Source organism: Centroberyx affinis, unplaced genomic scaffold (assembly GCF_046629955.1).
Source record: "Centroberyx affinis isolate AG114_WGS23_722 - 3 ecotype Tasmania unplaced genomic scaffold, CSIRO-AGI_Caff_v1 ptg002994l_1, whole genome shotgun sequence".
In the NCBI taxonomy this organism is placed as follows: Eukaryota; Metazoa; Chordata; class Actinopteri; order Beryciformes; family Berycidae; genus Centroberyx; species Centroberyx affinis.
Genome location: NW_027281098.1, coordinates 136,035 through 149,441, shown reverse-complemented (window position 1 = coordinate 149,441; position 13,407 = coordinate 136,035). Strand labels below are relative to the sequence as shown.

General features: G+C 41.6%; 2 protein-coding genes across 2 annotated transcripts; one reads left to right on the top strand and one right to left on the bottom strand.

Annotated features, from left to right (window-relative positions):
- The first annotated feature begins 769 nt into the window (after positions 1 to 769).
- Positions 770 to 5,425, top strand: LOC139659011 (somatomedin-B and thrombospondin type-1 domain-containing protein-like). The gene is made up of 5 exons (XM_071537212.1): positions 770 to 1,368; positions 2,486 to 2,680; positions 3,296 to 3,374; positions 4,182 to 4,358; positions 5,290 to 5,425. The coding sequence occupies exons 1-5, from the start codon at positions 1,143 to 1,145 to the stop codon at positions 5,405 to 5,407; spliced, it is 795 nt and encodes a 264-aa protein (XP_071393313.1). The 5' UTR covers positions 770 to 1,142; the 3' UTR covers positions 5,408 to 5,425.
- An 83-nt stretch (positions 5,426 to 5,508) lies between these two features.
- LOC139659010 (telomeric repeat-binding factor 1-like) lies at positions 5,509 to 12,481 on the bottom strand. Its single transcript, XM_071537211.1, has 10 exons — positions 12,295 to 12,481; positions 11,327 to 11,419; positions 9,830 to 9,957; positions 9,312 to 9,398; positions 8,681 to 8,830; positions 7,377 to 7,489; positions 7,175 to 7,201; positions 6,779 to 6,882; positions 6,491 to 6,576; positions 5,509 to 6,324 (listed from the first exon to the last, which is right to left on the bottom strand). Exons 1-10 carry the CDS (start codon positions 12,479 to 12,481, stop codon positions 6,163 to 6,165), a joined length of 1,137 nt encoding a protein of 378 aa, XP_071393312.1. The 3' UTR covers positions 5,509 to 6,162.
- Positions 12,482 to 13,407: the final 926 nt, after the last annotated feature.

Genomic DNA, 13,407 nt, shown 5'->3' with positions numbered 1-13,407 from the left:
AATGTCATGTACACTAGAGCTTCTGGTCAGTGGTCCTCTGTCCTGGTGCAGACTGACACTGACGGTGATATTCACCCGTGGTATGTAGGCTATCTCATCTGCATTTTATCAGAGCCATCATAGTAGGCCAACAGTGCATCCTGAAACTCAAAACTTCAAATAGATTACATCTGACTGTCTATCAAAGGCTCGTCACTGAGTAAGCGTCCCATGTGCAGCAGGGAGCAGAGAAAATCTGATGTGTGTATGCTTCTGGTAGATTGCTGTGAGCAAATAGAGAATGAGAAAAAGGGGAGAGAGGTGAGAACCAAAGGGTGGCTTTACAACACACAGCGGGCCCTCTGGCGCAATTATCTGGAGCCCTGCCAATCGCTCGCATTCCTCTTGCTCTTTTGGGACTCGGAGTGCCGGGGTGGCAGAGAGTGGCCGGGCAAAGGCTGGCATCAGGGTGACAGCAAATCTGCAGGGAGAGGGCGAGAGAGAAGAGGGATAACAAAATAAAGCAGGTGAGACGGGACAAAGAGAGAGAGAGAGAGAGAGAGACAGAAAGAGATACAGAGTGAGAGAGATAGAGAGATACACAGGGTGAGTAACAGAGGCGGGAGGGGGAAACACACACCAAATACACCAGCTCCCCCCTCCCTCTCCCTCGTCCTCATTGCCTCCTCCCGTGTGTGATCAACTGGAGGGAGGCACTCAGCTGGGAGCAGGGAGAGAGAGAGAGAGAGACGGTCTCTGAAGAGAGGGACACAGACACAACAGAGACATGGGGAGTTTGATCAGAGCTGGAACGGGGTATTCTGTCCCGCGGGTCGCTCTGTAAACCTGTTTCTGGAGGGAGACAGAGGGGCTGTGTGGAGCCGGACACAGGAATTCCAGGTCACAAGGGCTCCTGTGGCAGAGCGTACGGTCTTGGCTGGGTTGGGCTGGACTGGTATTCCACCCTCTCCCTCTCACGGTCATGACAGAGGTAGCGTAAGACCTGAGCGGGAATAAACACACGGAGAAGAGGAGAGCACCTGAACACTGTGGAGGGACACAGGCAAGTCTCATATTAAGGCAAGAGACAAGAGACTCTTTTTAACTTGCTTGGTGTAACTCCAGGGGTTGACTTCCGACCCGACCCCCTTCTTCACCCTCTCATGATGGGATCCTCTGTGGAGTTTGCCTGGTTGTTGCTGGCGGTTGCGACTCTGGGAGTGAACAACCTGGCGTCTGGAGGGTGTTCGGGGAAATGCTGCAGGGGAAAAGACTTGAGCTGTGCCACCACCGACTGGAGGATGGACCGTGTGTATGGGATGTGCTACTGTGACGAGGGCTGCGTCAGGACCAAGGACTGCTGCTTTGACTACTTCACAGAATGCCCAGGTGAGGAAGGGATGGAGGGAGTGCACAGAGGAAGTACAGTACAGCTTTTTTCTGTACACAGCAAACCATATCATGCCAGTATCCGATAACCTGTAGAACAATACCTGTAGTTTGAGATAACCCAAACTCATACATAAAGATAGACTATCTTCTGGATCTGCTCATCAGGCACAGAAGATAAGGACAGATAGTAAAGATAATTCACCTACTTATCAGTAGGTTACTGATGTTTTCATCATCACATATTTCTGATAACACATGGCTGGCAGGGGTGGGTTCCAAAATGTCCTATACATGTTAGATTGTCTGCATTTACATGCACTGTTAAGAGCTTAGGGCAGAGGCCTAACTAACTGCTACCATTGAGTTGCCCTATATTCTTCTATATATACCCTCTTAACTTATGACCTGTACCGAATACTCCATCAGCAGCTTTCATTGTCATTTGTTTCCTGGCTACTTCATCACAAAAAAGGCTAATCACATCACCAAATAACTGAAACCAGGCAGGCTGTGCCTAACCTCATTTCAGTGGACTGGGCCACATAATGGAATTAGTTCAAATATTTGAAGAATGTGATTCTGTCAATCAGTTGTAGCAATTACAGTCCAAGTCAAACAAGCAGAGCGTACCTAATTTGTGTTATAGGCCAGTAGTCACTAAATCTGCATGCTTAATACATCAAAGCTTGATGCTAAAGCGCAGAGAGCAACTGAAAAGAAAATCACAGGATTAGATGATTGAACGGGTTGGAGTTCAGTTGGCCTGCTCTCAAGCCACTTGTAGTTGAGCAGGAAACACAAATTCTACAAGTCAAAATCAATCTTTCATTGATCTCAAGTTATTTCCAGAATTTTTAGCTCCTTGGTTGATTTCTTTTTACTCTAAATTCCTGTTTCTCAGGAAAAGTAGTTATCCAGTCTGCAGCAATACAGTTGGGTGATCCTGTTGCTGGGAAATTGGGACTCAGAAGTGTCACTTCTGTACACACTTTGATCTGAACCAATTACTGTTTGGCCCAGCAACTCTGGATTTCTTTTCACTTCAATTTTGTGTTTCTGCTACCACAGAGGCAATGTTCTAACATTTCTCCTGCATTATGGGTGTCACATCCAGCTCAGGACTGTGCAGTGAGTGAGTGGAGCTACTGGAGCGGCTGTGCCAAGCCCTGCCAAGCCTCAGTACGAGTCCGTGTTCGACACATAGAGCAGCAGCCCGGGAACAGCGGAGAGCCCTGCCCCGGCCTGGAGCAACAGGCAGGCTGCAGGGAGTACAGAGACCACCAGGGGGGGAACTGTGGTCTCAACACAGGTACACACATGCACACGCACACACACACACACACACACACACCACACACACACACACACACACACACACACACACACACACACACACAGAAGGGAATAAACTCAAACACAAACATGCATGTGAGAGAACACAGTTAGGATCAATTCACTTTTAATTCTAAATTAAGGCTGATTCTAAAGCCTTCATTTTAATTATTCCTTTCCATAAACTGGATGAAAGAGCATAATTAATGGTATTTTTCTTAATTTTGATTGGAGTGAATGAATTGAAACTGAATTAATCCCAACACTGGTAGAACACACACAGACACAAACACACATACACACAGAGAAGGGAATAGGCATGCACAAACTCACATGTGAGAGAACAGACTTTCGATCAATTAAATTGATTCTGAAAGTTAATTTAAAGTGAACACTACAACGATTTGCATCATTTCTTCATACAAGAGCATTTTTAATGGCAAAAGAAAAGCAGTTTTCCTCATTTTTAATGTCTGCCTTAATGTTTTCCTAAGGCTAATTCCTAATGCCACACACACACACACACACTGATCTTTGTGACAGGGGTTTTATTTGTTGCTAATGAAGACACCGAACGGCTTTCTCCTGTCAGGTCCAGCGTTCATCACCAGCATGGAGTTTGGTAAGGGAAGGCCCAAGCATGACAGCTATGGAAACCCCCTGGATCCTGGGTAGGTTTCATGGCATGCTTCTATAAAGCCGCCCTAAGTACTGTGAGACCGCAGATCTATAGCAGAGGACTTTAATAGCTTTAAATTCAAGAGTTGAAAAGTTTATGGCTGCTGCCAAGGGCTAACCTCCTTTCAGTGCTCTGATCTGTAATTCGAAACCTACTGTGAGAAAAAAAAACAGCCCAACTTTTTCTCAATCTGCATGAGCTACCAGTAGGTGTTAGCTCACCTGGGCATCTGTCTATTACACTGACACAGACCATTAAATACGGCAGCGCTGAGTCCGCCCACAGCCCTTTGAAATTAAATACATCCAACTTTAATAAGGGCTGCCTGCCACATGAAAAGACCATGCACAAAGGTCTGGGTGACTTAGGTGAGGTATTGTGGGCAGCTCACACAAACACAGTGTACCTATGGGCTGGATTCATGTTATCATTCACATTTCATGAGGGGTGTGTCCATGCTACCATTCACTGAATGTACAAAATAATATGGGTCACTTACTCTTTTCATGAAGTACACTGATGAGGTGAATCCAGGTAAAAGCCATTATCCCTTATTGATTTCACTTACTAAATCTCTATCAATCACAAAGGAGGAGATGTAGATAGAGAAGCAGACGAGTTTGACAAGGCTTTGAGACAATTGAGATGTGGATTGTGCAAAAGGAGCTGCAACTCAATATGAGGAAGATGTCCCTAATAATTGGTACATTCAATGTATATGCCATCTTGATTCAGTCATCTGAATATCCCAGGAATTACTGCAGTGTGACCCTTATGACGCCGCCCCTCTTTCCCCCAGGTTCTGCGTGGAATTCACACTGGCGTCCCGGACAACCCACTGCACAGTGGAGAACCGCCCGCACACACACTGGATGCGCTACATAACAGAAGGCTTCAAAGTGTGTGTGGCATGCCAGCCACCTGCCATGCGTAACAACAGTGGCAGCTGCCAAGGAGATGGTCAGGAATCAGACAAGTATGAAGTTATGAAACATCTCAATGTGCATTCTTTCAGCAGTGTTGTTTGAGTTTAGGGTTACATATTTGTACATGCAGGGGTCAAGGGGTCAACTGACGGTTAGTGGAATTTCCTCAGAACTGGATAACAGAAAATAATGTCAAAAAAGGCTTGTATCTTAATCTATCTCTAGTTGTGTCATTATATCAATCCCATTTTCACTTTAATTTTTTATTCAAGTGAATTTAAGGAAAATACACTCTAATCCTGGCAGTGTTCAGAATAGTGCAATAAGGGCAAATTACTTTTTTTTTTTTTTAACGTCTATGACCCACTTTTGCTTTCAGTCTCTCTCTTACACACACATAGGAATGGTTCGCACATTCCTCTCTTCTCCTAAGGTAGCCCATGCCCCCCACCACTTTCCTGTTAAAATGACCTTTGCTCATTTGTAAAGTTTTAACTTCAAACCTACACACTACAAAGTCAAGGCTCCTTCATACACCACCACAAAGTCCTCTGCTATTCGCTGTGGAAAAAAAACACAGTAGACACATTAAACCCTTCAAAACTAGTTTGACATCATTCAGTGAATATAACAAGTAGTAATAGCCTTAGGTTAGGGAAATGGCTGTGTGCCTGGAACGTTGCAGGTTTAAATTCATGAACCAGTTGGAATAATCTGGGCAGGATAAGCTCTGTCCTCCTAGAACTACTGTTGATGTGCTCTTGAGCAAGGCACTTAATCCACACAAAAACAGCTGAGGACTGTGGTTGTACTGGATACATGCGAGTAGCTCTATGAATATAAAACAGGATGATTCAGAAAGACAGCATAATGCATGCTCTGCAAAAAAATACCTTACTGAGATAAAAGGTTAAAAAAAAACATTCTCTCAAAAAGCATGCTGATAATACATAGAAATTGTGGGCTGTGACTGTGTTGCAGAGAAGCCGTGCTCCACTGGCAGGCAGTGGGGAACCCTCGCTGCAGCGGGACATGGAAGAAGGTGCAGAAAACCCAGCAGTGCAGCTGCCCACCACAACACAGCTTCCTCTTCATCTGAACCACAGAGAGCACCGTGCAGCGACACTCTGGTCTGGCGTCTTCATCATATCACAGCCAAGTTCATCTCGTCAATGGAACTGAAATGACCAGAGTATTAAGATGCCTAGATACTCCAGGCACAACTTTGAAGAGGACTTCTGAGACTCAGCCTCAGTGCAACGCAGTATCTGTCTGTTATAAAGATGCAACACATCCCATAAAGGAAGATCGATTCATTCCAATCATCACTATGAACATTTTGCATTGTTCAGTTGAATTTAATCGCATACTTTGTCAAAACAATGGTATAATTTGTATTTGAACAACTCTTTCTAGTACAGAACATTAAGCACATATCACATTTTATGTGGCATAACTTTATTGTAACATGCTGCTTTTGTATTCTTCTCTTTAAAATGAACTTATTACAAAAAGTATTAATTTAAAACATTAAATATAAAAATATTTTACATTTGCTAGTGCTTGGCAAAAAAAACGTAACGACAAATGTTGTTCCTTATTATAGAAAGCAAATAGTCCACACTCCATTGCTCTGCATTGAGCGCCCTCTGGTGGTATTTGATTTTCTTGGTGCAATCAAAGCAGCAGTTTACAACACAGAACAGATTCAACAAATGGTGCAAATATTTACACGTAATCTACAGATTGAATAGGGTCTAATTCATCAAACAGTCAGGCTTATGAAAATACAATTATTTATTTTACAAGAAAATTGTTGTTATAGAATATTAGTTAGAGTGGTACTCTCCCCCTTCAGCTGACTTCATATGTCTTCATTAGCACTCTCCAGCGGTCTTTGAGCATGGTGCCGGTGCGACCTTCAAAGTCATAATCCTGTAAAATGCGTGACCACTTCCCCACGCCGTGGAGTTTCACACCATCCTTCAGATTCTTGTCCAGCTGCCATGTCCATTTCTGAACCAAGTAAAACATAAACTCTTAAGTCATCGGTTCAGAATTTCTCAGAAAGAAATTCCACCCATGCAAAATGTAGTACTTGTGTGTGATTCTTAAAACAGCTCTATTTGAGATTAATTTGATCAGACACAACCCTGAATGAGCGCTGTGTAGTTTCACTGACCTTTGGTGGCCGCCTTGGTTTTTTGGTCTTCGAGGTGTTCAGTGATTTCTCAGGCGACTCTTGTTGAAATGTCAGACGAGCTATTTCTGACAGTGGGAGAAGATTTAACATTCAACTTAGCTATTGTTGGCTTCATTTTTGCTCAGAAATAAAAGGCAAAGTATGAAGGATAATGTGCAGATGAATATATTGCTAGATTTTAGATCCCATTAATGTACTTCAATATCAAGTAATATCACTATACATTAACTTTTAACACAGAAATATCAAAGGATAGAGAGAACTTACCACTCTTGGAAATTGCTTGAGAATTGAGAACGACACGAGGCTTCTTGCAAGATTCAGGTTTCCACACATCAGTAATTTTTGTTGACAGTAGTTTCCTTTTGGCCCTGAGGAAGAACAATACATTTTAACAAATCAATTGTTGACCCCACATATGCTTGCTATCTAACTGCTCACATGTTTTAAGGCTGGAGAAATGGGCAGATGTCTGGTACATGCATAATGACTGCAATTTGACAGTACTACCCTTTAAGAAAGTGACACCAAAATAATGCACAATAAGTCTGATGCTTTTGGAGTTAGTGTTATCAGTTTGCTGAATTTCTATATTGACCGAAACACTTGAAAAGACACTGACAGCCAAAGAAAAGATAAAAAAAAGGTAAAACTTCTACTAACCTCACATATGTAGAGCTCTTCTTATTCCTGTTGGGAGGACAGTGTACATTACAGTGTTCATAACAGAAAATGAGCATTTATGAAATGGAAGTGGCTCATGAGAAATTTTCAACATGTATAAGTGGGCCCATTCTGAAATAAAAGAGCAACAGTGTTCCACTCTAGCCTTTTGATAACAGCGGAATTAAGGGCCATTTCCTACTTTGCATCCTTCTCTGTTGAGTTGTTGGTTGTTTCTGAGAGAGACTCGTCCCGTGTCACCACGTCCCCCATAGCCTCCATGTTCTGTGATGACTGGACCATCTCAGTGGCTGCCTGATAGATGGAGAGGCAGACATAAACACACAGACAAATGCAAGTTATCTTTTATGAATATTACTTTATCATACACTTCCAAAACAATTTCCTTTCAGGTTTAAGGTTGGCCATAATGTGAAATTGAGCAAAACTCATAGGGCCTGTCATTAAAATACCCATCTAAATTTAACCTTGGTCAGCGGCCGCTATGTAAATCATTCCTGAAACTTTCATGAATAAGCAAGTCTGTTAGACCCTGAGGAAGGCTCTGCTGAATGTTGCAGTTTGCCCTTCCAACTAATTTGATGACAAACTCTCAATTAGCTATGACTGATAATGCCAGATCAGCACCTTGAGTCAGTGCATCATTATTCAAAAGGAAGAGGGTACAGCTAAACAGGCCAATAAACAAGCTCATCTGGGATTAAGACTCATTAAGTCTTAAAAAAATCTTTGTTACACCTTCCTCGTTAGCAAGAGCAAAGCAACTTTTTATGAAAGGAAGCCAGAGCCTCAGCTAAGAATCTGCTCATTCACTCATCTGTAACCGATAAGATCCTGTCCCATACAACCAAACTGATAGCTGAAGTCTGAGTTGGGCAACCTGAATTTGGGACTGTCGAGTCGACTGCAGCATGCTGTCAAGTCGTTTGTGGAAAAAGAAAATGCTGAATTGGTAAACTGACATAAATTCAGATGAATTTAAAAGTATTTTGAATGCAGTGAGTCATAGTAATGCTCCCGGCAAACGGGCCGATAAAGAACCTGGTTAGCTTTTGAATGTAGTGTGAATGCTTGATGGCAGGGAGTGTTGCCAACTAATCATGTGAGAATGACTGACATGAGGAAAAGTTTCAATATAAAAGACTGATCAAGCAATATATTGGGGGCATTTTAAAACGTCATTTAATATTGCGGTCTACAGCACTTGTTGATTGCTTTCCCCAAAAGAGGTGGGGACGTGATGTGAGCTTAAAGTGCCTTTATATGCCAGTCTGGTGGTGTATGTGCCGTGGGACAGCACAGAATCTCTACTTGTTTCAGCTGAACCAATGATATTAAATGAATCCCTCTTCCAAGAACTGTAGCTACAGTCAAGCTAGGATCTGTTTTGATTTGTTGCTGACTTTAACACATATCACACACACTATCATTGCACTATCATTCAGGAAGTGACTGTGGGTCAGATGCTGGGGTCATGGCGTGTACCTGGAGGAGGTAGTCAGAGGGATTCTTCTCCAGATAGGCATCCAAGTATGACCGGACTGTCTCCAGCAGGCGGCTGAAGCTGAAGCTGAGGAGGAATTGGTGGTAGGTGTCCCTTTGCGCCACTATTGTTGACAGCTTGACTCGCAAGTTCTGTGGACAAATGTTAGTTGTAACAAATGTTAGTTATGTATTTGTGTGACTACAGCTGGGCGATATTGACAAAATCAAATATCACAATATTTTAGACCGAACACCTCGATATTGATAATGTGATGATATTTTGGTGATGAGTATTCATGCTTTCATAAGATATTTACACACAAGTTAATTTTGAAAATTAATAATGATCATTAGTAATCAGCAATGCGCAATCAGTAATAAGTAATGTGGATATGATGAGCAGGTAAAGCCAATCATTTACTCAGCCAGAACAGGCTAATACGTTAAGAAATTTGTCAAATTGTCGATCAAAATCCCAGACGATATCTGTTCTCATATCACAATATCGGTATTATACGATATATCACCCAGCCCTATGTGTGACCAGTCCAAAATCTTGCCACAGCACCAAATATACCAGGATTGGCCCTACACTACTGCAGTGAACGCAGACAGTAATGGAAATGCACACCTGTGGGAAGTCAAGTTTCTTCTCAAACCACTTGAGGGCAGAGGAGGCCATGGATCTTTGGCCTTTCTCCAAGCACACAGCCACAGACTAGGAGACCGGAGCAAAAGCATTAGACACATAATGCTCAAAATGAGAACAAAGCATTCCTGTGTGACATCAGGATTTATCCTTACTTGCTCCTTGAACTGATGATACCTATTCATTATAGTCAGCAGAGCATGGTGTTCTCCAGAATGACTTTTTATCATCCAATCACGCCAGGACACATTAAGTGCCGTGTCTGGACTGTCCAGATCAGATTTTGCTTACATTCCTAAGTGGTGAGGCTTGCATTGTGAGTGGAAATCTACATTGTATGGAGCATATACACATGTGCATATAAACAAAGTAAAAGACAGAGAGGAAGAGTGGGAAAAGGAAATGCGGACACAGATTTAAATGACATGTAGGTACATGAAGGTTTTCAGGCCAAGTGTAGTGTAGCCGCTAGTAGGGACCCTAGTATGCTATGAAATTACCTGGACAAACAAAAGATTGGTGATGTTTTCAAACAAACTTTCATCTGCCACAGTGTCTCTCAGGGCCGGCCATATACTGGCCGCAGACATCAGAGGCATCACACAGTCATCCTCCTCAAACTGGACATCTAGAAAAATAGCAACAATGTAATGCAGAGTAAAAACACATCACTCACTCAGGACCACAAGCACAAATGTACACACCCTCAGACAAACCTCAGTACGGTTTGTCTGAGGGTGTGTACCTTTGTGCTTCTGTGTGTGCATGCAGTGTTGTGTAGTAAGGTTGCAGGTATTACAGTTTCATTTTGGGATTACATTAATATCATGAGACAAAAGATTCTGAAACAATTTGTCAAAACATTGACTCTGTGTCTTTAATATCTACTTTTTTTTTTTTAAATGTACTGAACAACTGAGGGTTAAGATAATGAATGAGTTAGACCAAAAAAGGTGCATACCAGCATCATCAAATTTTTTCCACGTTTCACCCCTTGTCTCCTTACACTGATGGCTGCTGTCTACTGCTGTTTACAATTATGTGTTAGTGTTTTAGTGCTGTATGCTGCTTACCTTGTGGCTACCACTGAATCAGATGCAGTCCCAGCTAAAACACTGCCAAAAGTCTTTAAATTGTGTATCTTGGCATTCTATCATTGCAAAACTTTGGCTGCCAACACTGTGTTTACAGAGGAAGCATTTTGCATGGCGAGAGACTGCGATGACATACAGTTAAGGTTGAGTGGGATCAGTTTCAAGTTCAACTGGTGTGCATCAACAGGCGTGAACTGAAAAACTGACCTGACATTAGTATTTTGGGGGCATGTCCAAATTCTCTTTCTTGAAACAACTCCCCATCAAATATCTGATGCAAGAGTGAGAAGACAGGTATGCAGACAGACTCATGATTGATCCGTGGTGTTTTGCCGGCTCAGTGCAGCTCAAAGCAACAGTGACCGAGGTTGATAGCAATTGACAGCTCATGTGTGGTGGTCCACTTACGATGACTTACCCTGATTTGCATATTCAAAATGGCTTAACTTCCAAGATTGTCTGGCTGACAAAGCAAGCGATAGTAATTAATAAATTAGGACTGTGAGGTGTCGTGTGCGAGGCCTTGTAGGGTTTAATTCAAACTTTGCTGTTCATAAACATAAGACACTGATACATACATGGATACTACTAAGTACTCACACACATAAATATTTTAAACACACAAGTATATGCAAGTGTTTCAAATATTTATGTATGAGTATTACATATGTGAACAGCAAAGGTTGAATAATACACAGCCTCTCATAATGGTGAGCTGTTGCTGAGAAGTGTGAGATGCTGCTGTGAGATGCTGAAGCACAGATCACCTTTGTTTTGAGCTGCGTCCACTGCTAGTCTCTACTGAAAAATAGTAACACTGCCGCAATGATAGACAAACTATGTAGATTAAAAATGATGTCTAAGGAGGCAGGAGTCAATTCAATCGAGAGTGTAATGTCTTACCCAAGTCTTTTCCATGCATGATTCTTGCGAGGAAGGCACATATCATCCTTTTCTGACCATCATCAGTTTTAAGAGAATGACCCTCAGCAATGGCTGAAAAAGAGCAAATTGGAGCGTTAGGGAAACCTCCCAAGTGCATTTAACCAGCGGTGGAAAGTAACTAAGTGCATTTACTCAAGTACTGCACTTAAGTACAGTTTAGAGGTACTTGTACTTTACTTGAGTATTTCCATTTCATGCTACTTTATACTTCTACTCCACTACATTTCAGAGGGAAATATTGTACTTTTTACTCCACTACATTTATTTGACAGCTTTAGTTACTAGTTACTTTGCAGATTTAGATGATTAATACAAATTATAAATCAACTAATACATTATGATATATTTTTTATAGGTTAAGATACCCAGCAGTATATTAAGTAATTAAAATTAGCTCCACCTTTACCAGCTGCAACATTAAAGTGATGAACACATTAATGCATCAATAATTATAGTCCAATAACATGATATATATGATTCTGAAATGGGCCATTCTGCATAATGGCTACTTTTACTTTTGCTACTTTAAGTATATTTTGATGCTAATACTTGTGTACTTTGACTTAAGTAAGATTTTGAATGTAAGACTTTTACTTTATTTTATTATTATTAGTATTTTTACACTGTGGTATTGCTACTTTTACTGAAGTCAATGATCTGAATACTTCTTCCACCACTGCAATTAACGGTGCGAAGTAGCGCTATCAGGGATTGAATCTTAGTGTAACAGTTAGTCTTTGAATTTTACCAGGTTGTAATGTAACTTTACGTTACATGATGAAATTGTAAGTGAATAAAGTTAGTTTCGCGTCCTGAATATTAGTGAGACAAGTTCCATTTAGCTCAACTTCCATAATGCTTTCCAACAAATGAAATGTAAGCTAGGTAACATTAAGGTTTAGCTAACAATAGCTATCATTACTTACCCTGGAAAGTCGAAAGCGTTTCACTGAACTCGTCGACTTCGCCCTCCTTGAAGTGGCGACACAGACTTACAAACGAGAAGTCCAGCATCCATCCTGTCGCAACGGCTGTTACGTGGGAAAATTTAACAGTTTTATCTGTAATATTTGTTGTTGCTGTGGCTTTGTTGTTACTTTCAGGCTCGTCCATGTTTACAGTTTACTTTAGAATTTCCGCGCGCTTGTGTCTTTCAATGTAGTCTGGCGTCGCGCTACCGCCTGCAGCGCTCTCTGGCGTTAGGGAGGAGTAACTACAAGCCACAAAGTTACTTTACTTTTCACACAAATCAGTGAAGTGATAATTATTTCAACAGCCATTTGTCTCAGTAGGCTAACTCAGATGATCCCACACTTGCATCTCAGACCCCTCAGTAGATATATATCAGGCCAAGGATCCCCATTTATGAAGATTTTGTTCAACCCACTCCCCCCATCTGAGAAGCATATTCTTGTTGGATATGACTGGAGTGGTTCCAACACTACCTATATTGTAGGTATGGAGAAAACTGAGGAAAGGAAACCCAAACCAAAACAGTCATTCTTACGTTCTCATGGTGCTGACTGCTGTTAAATGATATAATTGCCAAATTAAGATGAGATGAAACCTTAATGATCCCTGAAATTGGGTCATTGTAGCAGCAAATACCAATAAGAATATTAAGGTTATATACACAACAGACAATTCCAATTCTAGTACATAGAATAATGGGAAAAATGTCGATTACAGGATTATTGGGTGTGCAAAATCACAGCAGCAGAATGGACTGAAACAAACATAAGAATATTCCTAATTTTCTTGGGGACCCACAGAATTTATTGGACCCCACTTTGGAAACCTCTGGGATAGCCAACTGAGAGGTAAAGTTGCCCCCAAGGGCCTAGTTAGCCTACCACAGATTAGCTGCCCCACTCCTTTCCAAACCTCTGCCTCCAGATAAGTGCTGAAGGCCAAACTCTCCACATCAACAAATGATCAGAAACAAGACAACTAAATAAAAGTATGTCTAAGCCTGACAGGGTTTCTGACCTTGGCAGGTCTTTTCTTTCTGTTAGTTAGAGATATTTTTTCTTTTCAAT

What these genes read in the sequence shown, in the direction of transcription:
- LOC139659011 (XM_071537212.1), top strand. Translation starts at nt 1,143, where the DNA reads ATGATGGGATCCTCTGTGGAGTTTGCCTGGTTGTTGCTGGCGGTTGCG. An exon ending in CTACTTCACAGAATGCCCAG is followed by an intron (nt 1,369 to 2,485) that starts GTGAGGAAGGGA and finishes TGTCACATCCAG; the next exon opens with CTCAGGACTGTGCAGTGAGT. An exon ending in GATGGTCAGGAATCAGACAA is followed by an intron (nt 4,359 to 5,289) that starts GTATGAAGTTAT and finishes ACTGTGTTGCAG; the next exon opens with AGAAGCCGTGCTCCACTGGC.
- LOC139659010 (XM_071537211.1), bottom strand. Translation starts at nt 12,481, where the DNA reads ATGGACGAGCCTGAAAGTAACAACAAAGCCACAGCAACAACAAATATT. An exon ending in CCAATCTTTTGTTTGTCCAG is followed by an intron (nt 9,399 to 9,829) that starts GTAATTTCATAG and finishes CCGGTCTCCTAG; the next exon opens with TCTGTGGCTGTGTGCTTGGA. An exon ending in AGAAACTTGACTTCCCACAG is followed by an intron (nt 8,831 to 9,311) that starts GTGTGCATTTCC and finishes ATTTGTCCACAG; the next exon opens with AACTTGCGAGTCAAGCTGTC.